The following is a 21834-nucleotide window of genomic DNA, read 5'->3' as shown; positions in this document are numbered from 1 at the left end:
TTACTACTTCTACTATTGCTACTGTTATTACTACTATTACTACTGTTACTACCACTATTATTACTATTGCTACTGTTGCTACTATATTATTACTATTACTATTGCTAATAATATCATTACTGCTACTGTTACTACTACCGTTATTCTTATTACTACTATTAGTAATGTTCGTACTACTATTGCTGCTGTAAATACTACCATTGCTTATATTACTACTGCTATTGTTACTATTAATATTGCTCTTGTTGCTATAGCTATTGCTACTGTAATGTTACTACTATTGCTACTGTTACGTACTACAACTATTACTAATGTAACTATCATTGCTAATGTTATTACCACTAATGCTAATGTTACTATTACTATTGCTATTATTAAAATTTCTACTATTATTAATGCTACTGTTACTACTACTATTGCTAATGTCACTACTATTGCTTATGTCATTGCTTTTATTGCTACTTTACTACTACTACTGTTACTACTAACTACAGTATTATTGTTACTTTAATTACATACTTTTGCTACTGTTACTATTAGTATTGATACTGTTAATATTGCTAATTTCAATACTATTGCAAATATCATTACTATTATTGCTACTTTAACTATTATTTCTACTGTTACTACTGTTTTTGCTACTTTAATTACTACTATTGCTACTGTTGCTATTACTATTGTTACTGTTTCTACTATTATCTGACCATCGGATCTGTGCCCCTTCAGCGCTGTCGTCGTTCTTGAAAAAAGTTAACGCCTGTACTCACTCCATTCCACCCGCTTTCCTCCCACCACGCCAAACAGCAGACCACGAACCTTGCCGAATAGGGATGTTGCCAAACTTCCGTCAAACGTTGTCATAAATAACTGGTCCTCCATGTTACAATATAATTTCTTTCAATCAAAATACATCTTATATTTCTACATTTTTTAAACCTAAATCGCATGTCTCGAATCACTTTCCGTAGCGTTTCTCTCCAACCTTGCTTCTCTCGCAACCTTCAGTAATTTCAGTAATTTCTTCAATGTCGGAACTTCTTTCTGCAAGACATTAAATTCTTGTATCTTTTTTCTTAAAATATAATCGGTTCATATGATATACAAGAATTAAAGGTTCCCTTGGTCTGTTCTTCCCTGGTGATTCTAACTTTTCATCTCCTGCACAGACTCCCTCTCTCCTGGTTCTCTTTATTAGGAGCTCTGACCTGCCTATACTGTATAAATTACATAACATATTGTATTAGTATTAGTTAAGTAAGGAATTTTAATATGTAATCAATTGAAATAAAATAAGCTTCACCAGTGATCGCAGCTGCTTTTATCGTTGCCTTATTTATAGGAAAGAGATGACCTGTTTATTTCTCTTCATCGCAAAATGCTATTACTTGCTTAATAATATTTTTTTTCACCACTCCGTCACAGGCTAATACGTATTAGACTGTGACTCCGTGCTGCAGTATTTATGTTGAGTTGACAACACTGGACTGCAAGTGCAAACAAACTGTCCCGCAAGAAGGCCCAAAATTGTGAGTAGTGGGGGAGAGAAAGGGAGAGAGATAGAAAAGAGAGAGATAGGAATGCAGGGAGAGAAATGAATTACCGAGGCTGAGAAGGAATTAGGGTTCAGTTCGCATTTCTTACGGGGGCATAGATCCGATGGTCCGACAATATGTCTACTACTACTACTACTACTACTACTACTACTACTACTACTACTATTGGTGTTACTACTGCTACTGTTGGTACTACTATTGCTACTACTACTACTACTACTACTGGTGTTACTACTGCTACTGTTGGTACTACTATTGCTACTACTACTACTACTACTACTATTGGTGTTACTACTGCTACTGTTGGTACTACTATTGCTGCTGCTGCTACTACTACTACTACTACTACTACTACTACTACTACTACTACTACTACTACTACTACTACTACTGGTGTTACTACTGCTACTGTTGGTACTACTATTACTACTACTACTACTACTACTACTACTCTTCTTACTGATGCTACTATTCCTACTACTGTTACTATTTCTGCTATTTCTAATGCTCTAATGTTGATGCTATTATCACTGCTATTATTACTACTACTACTACTAGTAGCTATATTGCTACCATCTGCTTTTACTATAGCTATATTATTGTTATTTTTAGTATTATGATTAGGTCTACTGTTGTTACTACTATTAGTAGCACTGAATAATCCAGTGGTTGTTTGGTGGGTTTCCGTCTGTCTTCTAGTAATTAATTAATTTCATTCATTCCAAGGGCAGGTCTCTAATTGCAAACCCAGCATTCTCAAATAATTCCTATTATTCTCCCTCTTAGTCTCTGCATATGATCCATTTATCTTACTGTCGTCAATTATCCGATATCTTCTTCTGCTCGGAACTATTTTTCCCGTTCACCATTCCTTCCAATGCATCTTTCAGTAGGCAGCTTCTTCTCAGCCAGTGACCCAACTAATTTCTCTTCCTGATCAGTTTCAGCATGATTTTTTCTTTACCTGCTTTTTCGAAAACACAGCTTCATTTCTTATTCTGTCTCTACACTTCACACGTTCCATTCTTCTCCATATCCACATTTAAAATGCTTCTAGTCCTTTCTCTTCACTTCGTCGTAATATCCATGGTTCTGTGCCATACAATGCCACACTCCACACAAAAGTACTTCACTAGTCTCTTCCTCAGTTCTTTTTCCAGAAGTCCGCAGAAGATGTTCCTTTTTTGCTATTAAAAGCTTCCTTTGCCATTGCTATCCTCTTCACTTCCTGCAGCAGCTCATGTTACAGCTTATAGTACACCCCAAGTATTTGAAGATGCCCACTAGCTCTATTACCTCATTTAGAATTCGCACGTTTACCTCCTTTATTGTTTTCCCATAACAATGGTCTTCGTCTTGTTTGCTTTTATCTTCATCCCATACTGCTCACAGATGTCATATTTCCAGTAGCATATCCTTTAATATCATCTCCTTTTTTTTTTTTTTGCTAATTATGTAGTCTATTTTGCACGATTTTGGTTAACAATAAAGATTGTTTATAGCGCTGATGTGCAAAATATATGAGAACGTGTCAAATTACAGTACTTTTTGGTTCCGAATTAAAAGTATTGATTTTCCGTGTTGTGAAACAAAGCATATATGATAAAACAATAACATTATAGAAGATGGGTAATGAAGAGTGCGCTTTGACACAGTACGTGTATTATAAAAGTACTGTTTAGCTCTCTCGTTTTTGTTGATGAAGCATTCCACATCCGATCTGATGGTACAAATGGCCTGGATAATGACGGTAATTAAGCTGGATGTTCGTGTTTCATTAACTAATAATCCGTTCGTTCAATGTTCCTGCAATGGGTGCGAGACAAGATCCCAAAGGGATTACGCTGACCTAGGTTCTGAGGTCGCTGTAAGCCTCTTAGCCGTGTAAACCGTGGCTTTGAACTTGAAGATGTTATACAAGGAAGTAATTAAATTTAAGCCAGACACAGGGAACTGGCGATAATTAAGCATTTATTTCTCTTCACACTTTACACACTTTTAATAACCCATTAATACAGAAGTTCTCACATTTTTGATTCTCACATGCTTCTTTAAGTTCATATTTTATTTTGGTGGGTCTCCAAAATCTTTTGTATAATTTAGGTTGGTAATCTTGTTTTACTGATTAAACATCCTTAATAAATTGATAGCGTTATTAAATTTGATTTTCAGATTTTAAATGTAATCTGAAAATGTGTAAGTATACATTTATTTTGCGTTAGTTTGTATTTTCCGTGAAAAATTAAATCAGTTTTTAGACTTGCCATTATTAGTGGGATTGTTGATATCTTTGTTGTCTTAAACCAGTCTTTAGACCTACTATAACTGAAATTACTTGGCCCTAGCTTGAAGCAAAAATTCCTTTGTTGCTAAGATATCGGTTGGATATACATGTAGTGTTTGTTTCTAATCAGTAAATTACTTCACATATTAAATAATATCTTAGTTATATTATTTCATAAAATAATATCACAGTCTAGTACGAATATATACAGTCACGAAGTTCAATAAGTAGTAAATATGCATCCATAGATAGTTGCTAACCACTAGGATCGCTACTTTCGCCTCATCACAGACAATGCGAAATACAGTGCGTTCGTAGCTCGGCCGGACTAGTAAACACTCAAATTTGAAAATTGTACTTTCAATAATTGTTCCTTTTAAAATTATTCATGTTTACATTTTATTTCATCATCCTTAATTAAAAGTTTTCTGGTTTATTTCATCATCCCCAATTAAAACTTTTCTAATATTTGTTTATATTATTTAGGTTATGTTATAACAGTCCAGTCGACCTACGAACGCACTGTAGTATCGGCACAGTCTATTGTTCCTAGTACCCTAATAAACACAACATGACGATCATGTCTTATTCACCATTCCCCATGTTCTTGCATTGGACCATATATTTTCCTTACGATCATCATTTCAAATGTAATTAGACGTGACATGTCGGGCTGCGACAAAGCCCACAATTCTGAGCTGTAAATCACATTGGGTCTTGTCTATAAGTGTGTTATATAGCTTGAATTTAATTGCTCGAGTAAGTTATCTTGATTTAAAGTTTTTCTAAAAACCATTGTGATATTTATTGGTATTTCAGGATGGTCTTTGTTGGGTCTGGCTCAATTGTAGATACTTCAAGTCGCAAGCCTCTCTCAACAATAAGTTTACTTCAATACAATATCGTCGTTGTTCCTGCAATAACTCCTGTGTGACATATTTATCGATTTTCAGATTTTTGCTCTATTAAAAACTTAAATAGTGACACAAGGAATAATAAAATCTTCTATATGTAATTATATTTCTTTGTTTCGAAAATGTAAGAATTCACAGTTTCCTATGTACGGCTGCCATAGGATGAATAAAATATGTGTTTTTTATTCCTACTGAAAAAATATATATTTTGCATATAGGAGTTATTGCAGGAACGACATATTTTTTCAAGAAGACTAAATCAGAACTGTAGGCTACTCTCACACAAAACATGCTGACGCAAACGATATTAGGTATTGTATTGCAATTCAGGAAACATCGGGGAGTCTGGGTGGTGCATGCAACCAATATTATAACAGGGACTTCGTAGGAAATACTATTTTTAGTTCGAATCAGAGAATATATCTAGTTCTAATAATCCTAACAGCAGATGCTCTTCTTTTGGAAGGACAAACTATTATTTCTTACCAAGAGGAGAATTTTTATACATTAAAATTGTTTTTTTTTTTCACGGCCAGGAGATTTTATTATTTGTTATAGTTTAAGTTTTTAATAGAGCAAAAATCTGAAAATCCATAAATATGTCACAACGACGATACTGTATTGAAGTAAACTTATTGTTGAGAGAGACTTGCGACTTGAAGTATCTACAATTGAGCCAGACCCAACAAAGACCATCCTGAAATACCAATAAATATCACAATGGTTTTTAGAAACACTTTAAATCAACTTAACTTACTCGAGCAACTAAATTCAAGCTATATAACACACTTACAGACAAGACCCAATGTGATTTACAGCTCTGAATCGTGGACTTTGTCGCAGCCCGACATGTCACGTCTAATTACATTTGGAAGGATGATCTTAAGAAAAATATATGGTCCAATGCAAGAACATGGGAAATGGAGAATAAGACATGATCATGAATTTATATGAACTTTACAAATGACTTGATATAAGAACGATCAATTTTGCTTTCCGCTGGAGTGTTTTGCCTATGGGCGAGCGCTCCGCTCGTTAGGCGGTTAGCCAGTTAGCCGTGTCTCGGTGATTAGCGGAAGGGTAAAACAATATACAACAAATCAACCATACAACAAAATACAAACAAATTTAAGAGGCTCATTACTTACCAAATTATCAAATGAGGTGTTCAAATTGCCCGTCTTCATTCTCCACACATTTTTGCTACCTCTTTAGGAAATAATTCTTCACTCGCTGTAGTTCTGGACCGTCTACACCCGAGAATCTTTCTTGAAACCGTCTTCGAACTTCACGGGATGACAGAGTTATCACATATGAATCGTAAATAAAGACACGCTGTGGCGTTGTAAACTCACGAAGCATAATACATTCTATGTATACTGTGGAATTTAGAAACGAACAACATAACACACACCCGGGAACAGCTGCGCTACGACTGCGACATTCAGCAAGGTTAACAAGCAAGCAAGCTTGCTACTCCCTTCAGTGCGCGGGAAACGAGTGGAGGCTCGCTCATAGGAAAAACCTCGCGCCGCCACGGGGGAAATCATAACTGATCGCACTGTATAAAAAGTGTCAAGACCAAGTGGGCTGGACATGTGAAGAGAGTAGGAGAAACCGAACTACTCAGAAAGATACTGGAATGCAAGTCAGAGGGAAGAAGAAGTGTAGGTTGACCAAGGCTAAGATGGAATAGTGGAAGATCTGAGTAGAATCGGAGTAAAAAGATGATGGATGGTTGCCAGGGATAGGGAGTGCTGGAAGAAGAACTTGAAGGAAGCTGAGGCTAGAACAGGGCTGTAGTGCTGCTGCTGATGATTAATTAATTTATTTATTTATTTATTTAATCTTCACAACCAACAGAAGCAAGCTTCCAATTATAGGTGGCTTACATAATAGTATAAAAGAAAACAAGTAACACAAACGAAAGAAAGAAAGACATAATAGATGTTAGAATGTAATACTACAGTTAATATTAGTGCCAAATGTCAATATAATAATACAGAATTGTTTCAAAATTAGAGTAAAAACATTTTAGTACACTTATTTATAATTTAAATACCTAAGGAAATATAGTTCTTTTTAATATAGCATGAAATGTTTTAACTGATAAACAGAAATCTAATTGAGAATCACAGTTTAAAGACAGGGAGTTGTAAGTATTACACATAAATAAACAATGGAGAGTTCTTGAAGGAAACAGTTCTAGGAATTGAAATAACGAAAGGTTGCCTATGACGTAATTCTGTTTTTTTTTTTTTTTCATTGAACTGAAGAAATATAAGAAAATCACAGTTATTCAAAATACCGTTAACAGTTTTATAGAGCAAAATTTGGCTATTTATTAATCGTCTAAGTTTTAAGGTTTTATAATTAAATTTAAAAAGTAACTGATTATATGAAATTTGCTTTTCATAAGACGACACGTGATGTTTTTTTAAAATATAAGTAATGTAAAAATCTTTTCTGTACTTTTTATATTTGCGTCTGATGGGACTGGAACTGAGGTGACCATATTACAGACGCATACTCTAGTTTACTCTAGTCTAGATACTTTTATGTCTATTGTGAATAATAATGCAGGTACAGTCTATTGGTAAGGTAAATTGTACACAAGTGTAAACAATGCTTTCAGCAATATTTAAAATGATGATGATGATGATGATGATGATGATGATGATGATGATGATGATGATGATGATGAGGAGGAGGAGGAGGAGGAGGAGGAGGAGGAGGACGACTATTACAAATGCACACACATCATTGTCACCTTAAGACGAAAATAAATTTCTCATCTATCAGCTCGATGTTCAAAAGGTACTTACTGTTCTTCGAGATGTCAAGCTTTTCACAGAATGACAAATTACGTCAGTGACGGATAGCGGTAGTTGGTATGCCGTGAGCCATTAAGCTACGAGTGATATCATTTCTGCTTAACGTTCTATCTAGACGTTTCATGTTGTCGTGATACTCGGGATGCGAAAAAGGGACGTTCTGTCAATTACGATCACAATCTTCATCATTCTCGTTTCCGCTGCATTCGAATATTTAATCTAGTCTGCTATATCCAAACATTTCGTCTAGCCTGCCGCATCTTAAGCAGGCGGTTAATTTGTAATAGACAAGAGTTCGCAAAGTTTCCCATTTGTAAATATTATGTAAAGCAAGTAATCGATAATGGAAGATTAGAGAGATGTTATAGCTGTCAAATAATATAAGCTTTTGACAAAATATAAATTGTTGTATCAAAAGACAATGAATGGCATGTAGTCGAAATTTACTTTCTGGACTTATCTATTGATAATGATTATTGAATCATTAAAGTGGTAGAAATAACTTAGATTTCCCTAATATACAGGTTGATTCACGGGATGTTATCGCCACTTACGGAGCTCATTTCTGAAGAAATTCTGAGCAAAAACTATCGCATCAACATGAATCCTATTCCCAATATTTTCAGAGTTACACTAATTTGAAGTTGTTTGTAATAGTTATTTATGCAACAAGTGGATAATCTTGATGATTATGGCATGAGTGAATGTATGTCGCACGAACGATAGTGAGTACGACAATTTTCACGAGTGTCATAATAAGATTATCCACGAATTGAATACAAGACTTTATGGGATCTTAGCATTATAAATTATAGGAAATAAATTATGAAATAATTCGGCATCCATAGCTGACAAAGTCTTCATATGAGCGTATCGATTAGTTTCGTATGGCATTGACATTGAATAAGGAGAAATGGATGACCTTGCAGTTATTACAAATTCTAATTATACCTTAGGTATCAAATTTTATGTTACATATGTTCCTTTATTTTGTTAATATATAGTGCGCCATGTAAGTCTCTCCGCACTGGGGACAGCGGAGTGTATGCGCTAGCAACTACAGTAATGTTGGTAGTAGCTGGAACCTACGCTAGGAACAAAATAAACTGTGTACTCACCACAATCATAACAGATGCTGGAAGTGTTTCCCTCGTTCTTGAAGGCACACTTATTTGCAAACACTTTCACCAATGTTTCTTGCGTAATCGACTGCTCATAATTAATTATATTCGTCTGAAGTTCATTGATTACTTTAGGATTATTACCATATACCGCAGATTTTGCCGCACCCAAAGGAAATAATCCGGTGGTGTTAAATCGGAAGACCGCGGTGGCCAGAGTCTTTAGTGATTATTATTTCGTCAAAGAACTATTTTAAAAGTCCAAGCGATTGGTTTGACGTTTGTGCCGTAGCATTGTCCTGTTGGAAAAAACAACACTCAATTTCATTTCCATTCAGCCTAGCAATAAATGAATAAGTAATCTCAGAACAGTAAACATCCGAATTCACAGAAGTCTCAAAGAAGATCGGTCCTATTATTCGCGCTCTTGATATGACAACCCACACTCCGATTTTCTCTGGATGCAACGTTGTCTCTCTTATTGCATAGGGATTTTCTGAAGATCAAACCCGTGAATTTTGAGAATTTACATAGCCTGATAAGTTAAACCATGCTTCGTATGTAAAGAAAGTGTCATTTAAAACGTCAAGTCCATGCCGATTTATAAATCTCTGGAACCATTCACAATACCTCAGTCTCTTTTAATTCATGAACCACTCTAATTTTATAGGGGTACAATTGAAGTTCTCTTCTTACAGTCGTTAAAATTGTAGGCTTGCCACTTCTTGGTGCATCGAGAACTGACCCGGTTCCACGGAATTTATTGATCAAATCACTTACAGTATCGCGATTTGGACACCTGGAATTAGGAAAACTCGTACGAAATTTCTGTTTAACATTTCCGTAAACTTATCACCTTCGCGAAAAACGTATTCCATCAAAAACGCTCTTTCTTCATCAGAAAGCATTGTCACCAGTAGTCTTTAGCCACCACTCACTCACAATTAGAATGCAGTACATCCCGTCTGCCCTCAACTGATACCGTTGCTAAGCAACCCCACTCAAGAATGTGGCAATGACCCGGCCCGGCTGATGCTACCAACATAATTGCGGTTGCGAGCGCATACACTCCGCTGTCTCCAGTGCGGAGAGACTTCCCTGGCGCACTGTAGTTTCTCTGAACCACAGAACTGTTTTATGTGATATCACAAAAGTGATTCAAAATTGTTAAAGATTGGAAATAAATGATACATTATCTTCTGTCCTGCATTTCATTTCTTGTTACGCACAATATTGGATGTAGTAACAACCTGCTTATAATGCTAGGACGGCATAAAATACCTTTTTCTCTAGTTTTAAGGGTAAAAGAATATTATAGAGAATGAAATATTCAGAAATATCATTTCTTTAAGTGGCTAGTATTCTGAAGCTAAATATAGGTTGTTAATGCTTTAGTTGCTTTGTACAGATTTTTTTTAACTTTCAACTAAAAATTCCATTATTCTTACACACTTATCGTAACAATTTATAACAAATCACACGACTTCTAGCAACTTGATTCTTTACAGTTCAATTTTGCATCCTAATTTTGTCTTAAAGAGTTTACGAGAGTAGTGATTTGTAACAATTGTATTAAATGCGTAAGAAAAACGTAATTTTTTGGTTAAAAACGGAAGAAAAAAATCTGTACGAAGCAACTATGGAATTCACAACACACTAGCCAATTAAAGAAATGAACCTTTTGAATAATTCATTCTTTTACCCTAAAAACTAAAGAAAAAGGTACCTATTTTACAAACAATTTCAAATTAATATAACTCTGAAAATATTGAGAATATGACCCATGTTTATATTACAATTTTGCTCAAAATGTCTTCGAAAATAAGCTCCATAAGTGACATGGCTTCTCCTGAATCACCCTCTACATTTGTTCTCTGACCTAATGTTTCTATTTTTAAATTCGTTCTTACACACTTCCGGAAACAATGAAGCATCCTGATGGCTAAATTCCTGGCCTTCAAGTACAGTTGACACAAAAACTGGTAAAAAGAAGGTCACTTCTGTGGTCACCTTTCGAGATCAAGAGATGAAATACTTTATAGATTAAGAAGGAGATGTTGACCAATATCTTAACAAATATCCAACGGTGTGAGCGAAATAGCTTTGTAAGTAAGCGGAAAAGTTATGAGCGCGACTACTATAACTTAAAAGAGTTCGGGAAATAACGACACTTGCAGCGTTATGCTGGGCATTTATGATAGTTATTTTATTATAAACAGAAGTGTTTAGGTTTTAAAACTTTTATTATATAAGTAGAAACTGAATTGGGTCTATTTATTTTGCGATAAAACTTTTGGTGTCAATATTTACGAATATTGAATAACATTCTGTAGTACATTATATCAATAATTTATTGTCGAGTCCACTAAACAAACAGAAAAATCGTTAGTGTTAAAAGTTTAGGTCCATAATTCGAGGAGTAGGATGCCAATTCAACAGTCTATATCACTTAAAATTCACTGTAATGAAAAATAATACAAACAGCAGGAATCTTTGTTTCAGCTAAAGCCATTTGCTTCGATGACCTCCACTGGGAAAAGAGGCGATACAACAACTTTGCATCATATTCAGAATCTAAACTCGCCAATGTGTTGTTCAGTGCAGAATTGAGCAGAAGACTCAAAGGTAATAATTTTATGTTATTACTTTAATTAATTAGTTTCTCTATATTACTTTGCCCGACTTTATTTAATATTTATTTACTTTTTCATTTACATTTTTTTCAATTCATTTTGAAATGTAAATTTATGTTACATTACTGTAGTTGATTTATAAAATGTAATTTAATAACTCTTTTGCAATGCACCGTGGTTGACCTCAGTGATATAGCAGCACCGTGCTTTCTTTTGGACGTATCACAATCTCAAATTCTATCGAGAGCGTCAGATGTTTCGAATATATGTCCAAAAGAATAGTAAAGCTGGGGCACATGTCATGAAATGAAGAACCTTAGAACCATTATACTGATAAATAAATTAATATTACAGTAGGCCTATTATAAATGATATAAATTTATTGCACCCTTGATCCTTACTTTTAGGTTAATATTGTTTGCGGAATGAACTTCCAAGGTGCCGTCTGATATGTGAAAGGAATGATACGAAAAGTCCCCTCCAATTTAACGTCCTCACGCATTGTTCTGTAGACCAGGGTTCCCATTTACTGTAGTATCGTTCTCAGGAAGAGGGGGACATTTTGATGCAGAATACACATTTTCCCGCACCCACAATGAGTATTCTTTCCGGGATCCGTGTTGAAACAAAAATTGACTTAAATTCAAATGCGCCCAGTTTCTTCAACTTTTGTTAGATTATAACAGTGTGTTATTCCATTTTAACTGTAAACAGTTGAAGCATTTCTTCAACTACTGTTCGTATTAACAGACTGTTAAAACCCATGTTAATTTAACTGCTCAATTCCATGCAGTTAAATTATTTAACTCTCTGTTAGCATAGAAATATTCAATATGGGTATTGCGTTAGATGCTGAACGTTATTTAGAAAGTGATATCCATGAATACATAAACAGAGAGGATGATTTCAGTGACTTGACAGAAGTTCACATAAAGGTATAGGCTATTTTGTGCCAAGCTTCGCTTTTCGCTTTCAACGTAGATCCGTTTGTTTGTTTATTCTCAATAATTGGTTTATACTGCGAAATTATTTCCAGCAGAAGGTTTCTCTCGAACGAAGAGAAATTAGTCCCACGGTTTCTTTTTGTTTCAGTGTTTTCCATTTCACAACAGCAATACCAATACGCCGCTCCACGCTACTGTGATACAGATGACGGAAAGAAGCATAAATCAGATTTGAGAGAATAGAGAGACTTCTATCCTCTCTGAATCAAGCGAGAATCGCAATTTTCAGAGTTCAGAAAACAGAATTGAACCTATACTTGGTTATAGGTTATGGTTAAACTCTAGAATCTCTGGTCCTAACAGAGAGTTAACAAACAAAATGTTAAAATGTGAAATGTAAAGTTGAAGAAACGCAATATTTTTAACAATAATTTATACTTTTAACTTACAGTTAATTAACGCTATTAAGGTGCATTTTAACAAGGGTTGAAGAAACCGGGCCTAAGAGCCTCATCCGAATTATCAGTGCCACGCAGTCTCTCTCTGTAATATCTCGTCATCGAGAAAAGCTACGGATCTGTGCAGTTGTTACCGATTTGATTTGTAATTTCGAGTTGCGCAATATTAAAGTACGAGTAACAATATACATGTATGATAGACCTACACATTGAATGAGCAATAATGAAAAAAATGTCGTGAACTGGAACTAATTCCGGAATTGAGGCATGTGCCAGAAAAAAACACATAGGGTTATGTGCCCTTTTTCCGAATTATGTGTTTATGTATACTGCCATAATCAAAGAACTTAGTCTCCAAGTTTCATTGCAATATCAAGCCGTTCGAGATAAGGGCAACTAGAAATATATATGAAGGTATGTGCCCTTTTCTCGAATAATCGGTTCAAATGTACCGCCATAATCAAAGAATATAGTCTCCAGATTTCATTGCAATATCGTGCTGTTAGAGATCAGGACAACGAAATGTTAGAGTTTTCTTAATATGTTTTCTGTTTACAGCTCATCGTACACTCTTACAGTGTGCAAATTCAGTAGCAGAATTTACTTCAAACAAATGAAATAACGATTCTTTGAGTTTCTCTTTCTTTTAATACCAGTCTCATTTCATAATTCTGCATATCTTTGTTAGAATTTATTAATTAAAATATGGGAGGTTTGAAAGGGACAAGGTGTATAATGCACAAGACATAAAATATTTAAAATAGCACACCCGAATCCTTAAAGGAAGACATCAGTGTCGTTTGCTTGCACAATAACTGATATCAAAATATCCTTTCAACTATGTCTTAGCACAGTTATAGCCCGACCACTGACATTAAAACCTGCGCCGCAAACCAGAGTTCGTTCGTGCGCAGGTTGTCATAGTGGGGGATGTGTTATGTTGTACTTTGTTTTGTTTTTAATAAAATTGTAAGTTACAAATTTAATTTTATTTACATTTACAGGAGTCTGAAATAATCACACATGAAAGTTCTACGTAATATGAATTTCAGGTTATTATCGTTCATTAAATTTGGATAGAAGAACAGTAATCGGTATCCAGTTATCGAAGTGAGCTCTAGGCTAAAGAAGATTCGAAACCACTGCTGTACAGTACGAAGTGAAAAATATGCGTTCTTTAGACAGCCATTCGGAAAGTAGATCTTTCAAAACTAAGCAAGCGTGTCAAAATTGACTATTATACAAGAGCGTGCATATATCGTAATACAAGTGCTCCTGTTATATGAACTTTTAAATTGTTTTTTCCGCAATTGTCACATGCCTTTTTTCTACGAAAGTAACAGAATTAAAATTATTTTTGAAAAATTTATACATGTCAAAATAATAATCTTAATATTATTGTAAGATATGTAAGATATTGTAACTTTCCAACAATAATAATAATAATAATAATAATAATAATAATAATAATAATAATAATAATAATAATAATAACAATAACAAAGGTTAAAGGTGTTCGAGAATAATATGAAGTCACAGGAAGATTTGAGAAAGTTACACAACGCGAAACGGCACGCATTGTATTCATCACCTAACATAATTAGGAACATTAAATCCAGACGTTTGAGATGGATAGGGCATGTAGCATATATGGGTGAATTCAGAAATCCATATAGTGTGTTAGTTGGAATACCTGAGGGGAAAAAGATCTTTGGGGAGGCCGAGATGTATATAGGAGGACAATATTAAAAGGGATTTCAGGAAGGTGGGATGATGCTAGGGACTGGATTAATCTTGCTCAGGGTAGGGGCCGATGGCGGGCTTATGTGAGGGCGGCAATCAACCACCGAGGTCTCTAAAAGCCATTTGTATGTAAATAATAACAATAGTAATAATAATATTGATAATGATAACATTTTTTTGTTATGCATTCGCAATATAGAGCTCATAAAGCACTCCGTAGAAAACTTACTCGTAACTGAAGTACGAGTAGTTCGTAAATTTATCTCTGTATTCAAATGTTCTCGGCAGGAACTGGAGTGAATACCTACTCGCTGCACCCTGGCATCGTGGTGACAGAGGCGGCTCGTCATGTGAGCACCACGTGGTTCCCCGGATCACAGTGGATCTTCGAGAACGTGCTGGTGTACCTGTTCAAGACTTGCGAGCAGGGCGCCCAGACCAGCATCCACTGCGCCGTGTGCGAGGAGACTGCACACGAGTCCGGTCTGTACTACAGGTATGACATCTTTCTCTGAAAGGGCTTTATGCATATGAAATGAGTCGTACTTTGACGGCTTGTGTGATAAATACGATTCCAGCCCCTAACATAACTAGGACGAGAATTTGCATGGAATTCGTTTTTGTATTGACACATCCTACTTAAGTGTACTCATAGGCCTATAACTTTACGTTTTTAACAAGGAATAATGTAATAGGACTAATTTTATTTTGCATTAGAGGTGGGATGTAACAGCATTTTCTGTCATATCTCCGAATTGTGACAGCTTCGGAAAAATCGCTGTGATAGATTTTTATTTTATTGGGTTATTTTACGACGCTGTATCAACATCTAGGTTATTTAGCGTCTGAATGTTATGAAGGTGATAATGCCGGTGAAATGAGTCCGGGGTCCAGCACCGAAAGTTACCCAGCATTTGCTCGTATTGGGTTGAGGGAAAACCCCGGAATAAACCTCAACCAGGTAACTTGCCCCGACCGGGGTTCGAACCCGGGCCACCTGTTTTCGCAGCCAGACGCGCTGACCGTTACTCTACAGATGTGGACTCTGTGATAGTTAATGGCGATTTTGTCACAGTGTGATTTTTGTGTTCGGACGGTTCTTGGCGATTGCGAATATTGTAACGCCTTGGCATTCACAGAATTATTCATTAAAGATGATGGCAATATATGTAAACTTGCCAACCGCCCCGTTTTTTCGAGACAGTCCCAATTTCGACCATTGCGTCCCACGTCCCGAAATAATTTGCTCATGTATCAAAATGTCCCGATTTCATGGCATAGCTGTGTTAGACATTTACAGCTGATTTTAGTTCCTATCAGATTATTGGATTTAGTCTGGATTGGAAGATATTTCCGCACAGTCTCATACAGACATACTTACGAAATGGAGAAATGAGCCTAGTACGCATGTTCAAGGCAGAAATTTAGTTCTCGTTGATGTGTCAACAGAGTGACGGGTGCAATGATCACAATACATCAGTTAGGGCAGGTTTGATCACAGGATACTTACTGAATCATCTATTCTCTGTGCTCATCTTATGCACTTTGACTTTAAGTTGGCGCCATTCAGTATTATGTCCACTTTGTTCACTTGATGCGTCATTAATTGGTTTCGGCGGAAAAGTTGAAAAAAAAAAAGAATATTTATACGACCACTTCTACGACACATATAGCTTAGATTAGATAAGATATAAGCGAAGACAACAACAAAGACTTATAAAATACCGCAGCCCCTTACGTGTGATAAGATCTGATGGCTCTGGTGATAAATCACGTAAACGTCTCTGTATTTTCCGAGAAGAGTGGCTGGAATCTTTTGTGTATGTAGGTTAGGTTAGGTTAGTTCGGGTTAGTTCAGATTAAGTTAAGTTAGGTTAGTTCATATTAAGTTAGTAATTTACTTCAATAAAATGGTTCCCTTTATAAGGGATTTATACAGTTTTTCAACTTGTTTTGTGGTCATTTTGGCGAGTTTTTTGTAATTTTTTTTTTACATGTGAAATTATGTGGTTGTTAAAATATACATATACTGTTATAAAAGTACTACTGTTGAATATGTGGTATAATTCGTACAGATTTACTTTCTATATGAAGATAGATTTAACACATTTAAAAAGGCTTTCTGCCAAAGTTCCGGTCTCTTGTTATTACGTTTAACACAAATATAACATTGAGAACACACTGTGTTAATAAAATTATGTAACTTAGCCTACTTTCAAGGAGAACGTGAAGTGCGACCACGTTGAAGTTTTCCTCTATGCCTAACATATTCTTGACCAAATAATTTTGCCTTTTTAATCACATTTCTCTTTAAGATTCATCATGTCTTATCCCTTTCTTCCTTTTAGGAGATTGAAGAACATTAGTCTTTATTAACATTCCACAATACTTTCCACTGTATCTTCACACTCCGTAAATAAAGAATGAAACAGCTAATTTCTAATGCTTCCAATGTATGAAAATTTCCAGTGAGGCCTACATGGATTATAAAATAGTGCCAAAGTCATTGACTCAGGTCCCTACACACAACGTGATACACGTAGCATGTATTTCACTACTACGGAAGTGCCGACAGAAGTCCTTTTTAACACCGAAATATAGAGCAATTCTCAAGAACTACGAAAATGTAATTAACTCAAAATTGCCGAAATGGAATTAGAAACCTTTTATTTTACAATACCCGATTCAGTTATATCTCTTAATTTTGTAGAATGGCCTCTAACTGAAGACTTGAAGAACCCAAACAAGTTAGGACATGCAGCAACAAGAAACTTCTACATTACGATTGATGATGATGTTACCGTTGGAATGTGGCATGTATTTAGATTTGCCAACTTTCGTAAGTAAAATTAGGGATACAAACGTTACTGACAATTTTACTACACTAATTATTTCCACTATCAATCCACATATTCAACAGTAAGCGTTTTAATTATTGCTTGTGTTTATTTGACAAGGCAACAATGAGTGCGGGTCTAACGCTATTTTTAACGGTTAGTTTCCTTTCAGTTTTCATTGCGACGTTGTTGTAGCTAGCTAAATATTTCATATAGCAATATATTAGTATAACCAAACACAAAAATGCACTTTCCAAGGCTACTGGGAAGAAGATTTCTTTGCTTCCAACAGTAATTGTAACATCGAGTCGAAAATCTCAATTTGCATTCGACTTATGTAAAGCTTTTCTTGCTGCCGAAATCCCTTTATGGAAAGTGCAAGGTCGTGGATCTAATGCAAGGTTTTTGTAATTGTCTTTTATTGCGTATTTTAGCTATTTATAATGCATTTTTACCTGCCTATTTTAATGATTCATAATGCCTAAATTTCCGGTCTCTGATAATAACAAATGCATTAGTAAATAATTAGAACAATTTTATTGCTTCTATTCAGATATAAATAACAACCCCAACGTAATATTGTATCATGGTCACTTTTACAGAATATTAATTTATGATATGACCATGGTCGACTTATTTTTAACATTTTTGTGAATACTTAAGTGTATATTTCCAAGTTTTCAGTATAGAGTTTCATGCATATTTTGGCATATTTTAGTTCTTATAGATCCTCTGTCCAACCATAACGAAACGGGCAAATGTCTCCTCAGACTGCACGAGATGTCCCGTAATTAAGGCCGGAAAATGTTATCCCTATTTTACTTATTATACAATTCACGGACATTACAAAATTATTACTCGCATTTTTTTTCTTTTTAAGGCTATTCTATTTTAGTTAAGCGGTTGCCATATAATCACAATTCTCAGTTTCCTTCTACGTTCTTCCCACTGACCTCCCTGTAATCCTAGTTGATTCATTAATCTCAAGAAAGCGTCCTCTTCATGTCATCTAAGAAGTTTTCCTATTTTTCTACCGCAGACATCGGCATTCCTTGCAATTGCTGCGTGTGTACAGGTGCGTGTGTGGTTATTGAAGATTGATATTGATCATTTCAGCTGTTTCTTCGGTGCCTCAAATCACTCCGTTCTATTGATTGGTACCACGTTTATGTCGCAAGCAGTAGTGCTGTCTTCCATGCAGGTGATCACAGTTCATTCCTAGGTCGTGGTACTCTGTGATGTAATTCGAAGTGAACAAAGCTGTCGTTTCAGTGTTTTTGTAGGTGTGCTTCTTTTTTTTTTTATAACGTCTGCAATAGTTAGAAACGGACTGCGGTGGAATGTTCGGAGTAGTATGACTTTCTGATGCTGATGCTTTAGGCTGCGGGCCTTGGGATTTATTAAGCCGAGCTCTGTAATGTAATGTTCACATCAAGCAGCTCGGCTCGGCGCTCGTTTTCCTGTACTAACTAGCGAATGCTCGTGTTACATTACAATGTTCGGAGTAAGGGTTAGGTACAGCTTACAGCAGTAAAATTTTTGGAAATATTCAACATTACTGTATCTTGTACAATAATGAAAATTGGTATGCGTAAAACACTGTCCTTCTGCTATGTGAAAAAAAAATATATATATATATTACGATTAAAAAAATTATTTATATATATTTTTTTTTGTTTTCAGAATTCATAATGGTGGTAGTTCACTGTGCAGTGATGAAGCGTTTCCCTCATAACTCATAAACTTGTCAACTTTTTCATGTTCTCTCTCTTTTATTTTATTGCTGAAACTCATGTTTACAATATCATGTTCTTTTAACTACATTCCTTAATAATATATTTTTTTTATTTCATGTTAGAAGAAAATACTGATACAGTGAAACCTCTCATTTACGAACATTGAAGGGACGTAACAATCTATTCGCATCTGGGAGGTGTCCTTTATTGAGAGGGAGGCTCCTCAATCTAATAGTAAGTTTATAATACTATGCATTATGTATCCCTTCACGCTTTAAATGAAATGTATTGCTGTAGTTCAATTATAAATACAGTCTACTACAGTAAATTCTTTGCAACTTTGAACTACAGTAGATAAGACCGAAAAAGGAAAATACAGTACTGTGCCTTGCAGTTTTATTCTAGACCTACAGTTATGCAGTACTGTAATTTACAGTTTTCAACTTAACCTTTACGTTCAGGTGCCATGTCTCTCGAAACAGAACAACTGATTGAAGTGAAGAGAATAATCCTACTAACCCTATCATATGTCGAATACAATTTCACGATCGCGTAAACCTTGGACCCATCAGACAGGTTAAATTTTATGACTCTGTTTATCCACTCACTTCCAGCTAACAAAGGGTAGCCGGCTGGACTAGTGGTAACCTACGAGATTCTTATTGTCTTCTTTCATGTTAAGGAATTTCTGTACAGTTCTCAAAACTAAATTTTTCATTTTTGTAACATATTAGGTCTTGAAAACCAAGTTCTGTCCGCAGTCAGGAGGTAAAGCAAGCTTTAGGATTGTGAAGCAGCTGTCCGTGTCCGTGTCTGAGAGTGTCCGTAAACGAGAGTTAAATTTATCATTATTTCTATATTATTTCAGTTGGGACATAAAAATATGTCCGTATTTGAGAAGTGTCCGTATCTTGGGGGTGTCCGTAAGGAGAGGTTTCACTGTATTTCACCATTTTGTTAATGAATTTATTTTTATGAGACAATCTATCAAAGGTAGAGAAGTGATCTTGCTTCATATTGTAGATATGACATTCATAAATACACACAAAAAATTTTATTACAGAATGTTGGATAGTTTTTTTTTTATGTGGGAAAAACTACATCATTGCACAGTGAACTGAATTTTGAAAAAAAAAAATAAATAAATGAGTATTCTTTTTAAATCGTAAAAATATTTTTTTCATATAGCAGAAGGACAGTGTTTTACACATACTAATTTTCATTATTGTACAAGATACAGTAATGGAGGAAAAAAATGTTGAATATTTCCAAACTTTTACTGCTGTAAGCTGTACCTAACCGCTTAAGTCAGTTGCCGGCTTTAGGCTTCTCATCTGATGATGAGACCTGACTACCAGGCCTAAGGCAGGATGTTGCACTTGTCAGCATCGATTTCGCGAATGTCACTCAAGCCATCTGTCGCACTTCGACATTTATTGTATACTCAAGTCGCACAATAAGTGAATATAAACACATGCGAAAGGTTTATTCCGAATTAAGTTCTCGAAAAGCCAAGTCAAAGTCAAGTCTTTTGGATCGTATGACGAAGCTTTACTTTTTAATAAAGGATGTATTGGTCATATTGGTGGTCATAATGGTAGGCGTTTTGTCAACTTCGTTAGTTAATGTAATGATGTCAGTATCCATGGTGATGTTGCTCGTTGTGTTGGTATTGAAGGTGGTATTGTGGATGGTTGTAATGGCGGTGAATGACGTGGTGATAACAACCCACACTGTCTGCTAACGATAGAGCTATACATATTATGTTGAGAGCCTATAATCTTCTGATTGGTGTACTCTTGGTTCATTTACACGTTAATAAACTGTTTACCAATAAACGGAATGGAGGTGACGTGCATGAATAATTTACACGTCAGTTTGGTCTGCGACGTCGGTTTGGCTGGGAAAAGAGTAGCCAACGGTCGTAACTGTGTTGCTAGGTAAACGAATTAAGGTATGCAACGACTCTTGGAGTAAAAATTTACAATTTCTCCTCAATCTAATTAAAAATTAACTTATTACATTCTTACAGTTAAATGAAAGGAATGCAAAAGGAAACAGAAAAGAAAATAATTTTCTTTTTGAAAAAAAACATCATATCGTCGTTGTTCCTGCAATAACTGCTATGTGCAAATATAACATTTTTCAGTAGGAAGATAAAACACACTTATTCATTCTATGGCAGTGGTAAGATTGTGAATTCTTACATTTTCGAAAGAAAGAAATATAATTACATATAGAAGATTTTTTTATTTGCTGTATCACTATTTAAGTTCTTTAATAGAGCAAAAATCTGAATATCGATAAATATGTGACATAGGAGTAAATGCAGGAACAACGACGATATATTCTTTCGGCAAGCATTTCTTCGCTTCCAATTGAACTATAACATTAATTTTTCACCAAATTGATCCCTAAACAGTGAATAATGTTGTAGTTTAGAATTAGCTTAATAGCATTTCCCATTTTTTTTTGTAATTTTTTCTAACATGTAAAAAAGTTATTGTTTTTATAGGGAGGCAATGCTTTTACTTTGAATTAAATTAATTGATTTTAAATTACATTATAGTTCTATGCCTAAGATTCAATTTGGTGTTTCAATGAGGACGATAACTCAATTCTAAGCGTGCTTTTTATTTGCTCAGAGTTTGAAAAATGTTGAAAAAAGTTTAAATTCAAGCTAGACAACAAATAACTTCCTTTTATGCTCCAAAAACTCTCCTGCAACATAGGTGAGGCCCTCTTCTTGTGTCTTGAGGTCAATTTGCCTCTTTTTC

General features: G+C 35.1%; 1 protein-coding gene across 2 annotated transcripts in view; it reads left to right on the top strand.

The window, feature by feature from the left end:
* The window catches only part of LOC138710606 (retinol dehydrogenase 13-like), a 160296-nt gene that overhangs the window by 118232 nt on the left and 20230 nt on the right, over positions 1-21834 (top strand). For both annotated transcript variants that reach the window (XM_069841611.1, XM_069841610.1), the window contains exons 5-6: positions 11209-11331; positions 14773-14980. In XM_069841611.1, the coding sequence (XP_069697712.1) occupies positions 11209-11331; positions 14773-14980 (331 nt within the window). The remainder of the gene's footprint in view (positions 1-11208; positions 11332-14772; positions 14981-21834) is intronic.

Source organism: Periplaneta americana, chromosome 12 (genome assembly GCF_040183065.1).
Source record: "Periplaneta americana isolate PAMFEO1 chromosome 12, P.americana_PAMFEO1_priV1, whole genome shotgun sequence".
Classification (NCBI taxonomy): domain Eukaryota; kingdom Metazoa; phylum Arthropoda; class Insecta; order Blattodea; family Blattidae; genus Periplaneta; species Periplaneta americana.
The sequence above is the reverse complement of the archived record's forward strand: the minus strand, read 5'-3'. Positions and strand labels throughout refer to the sequence as shown.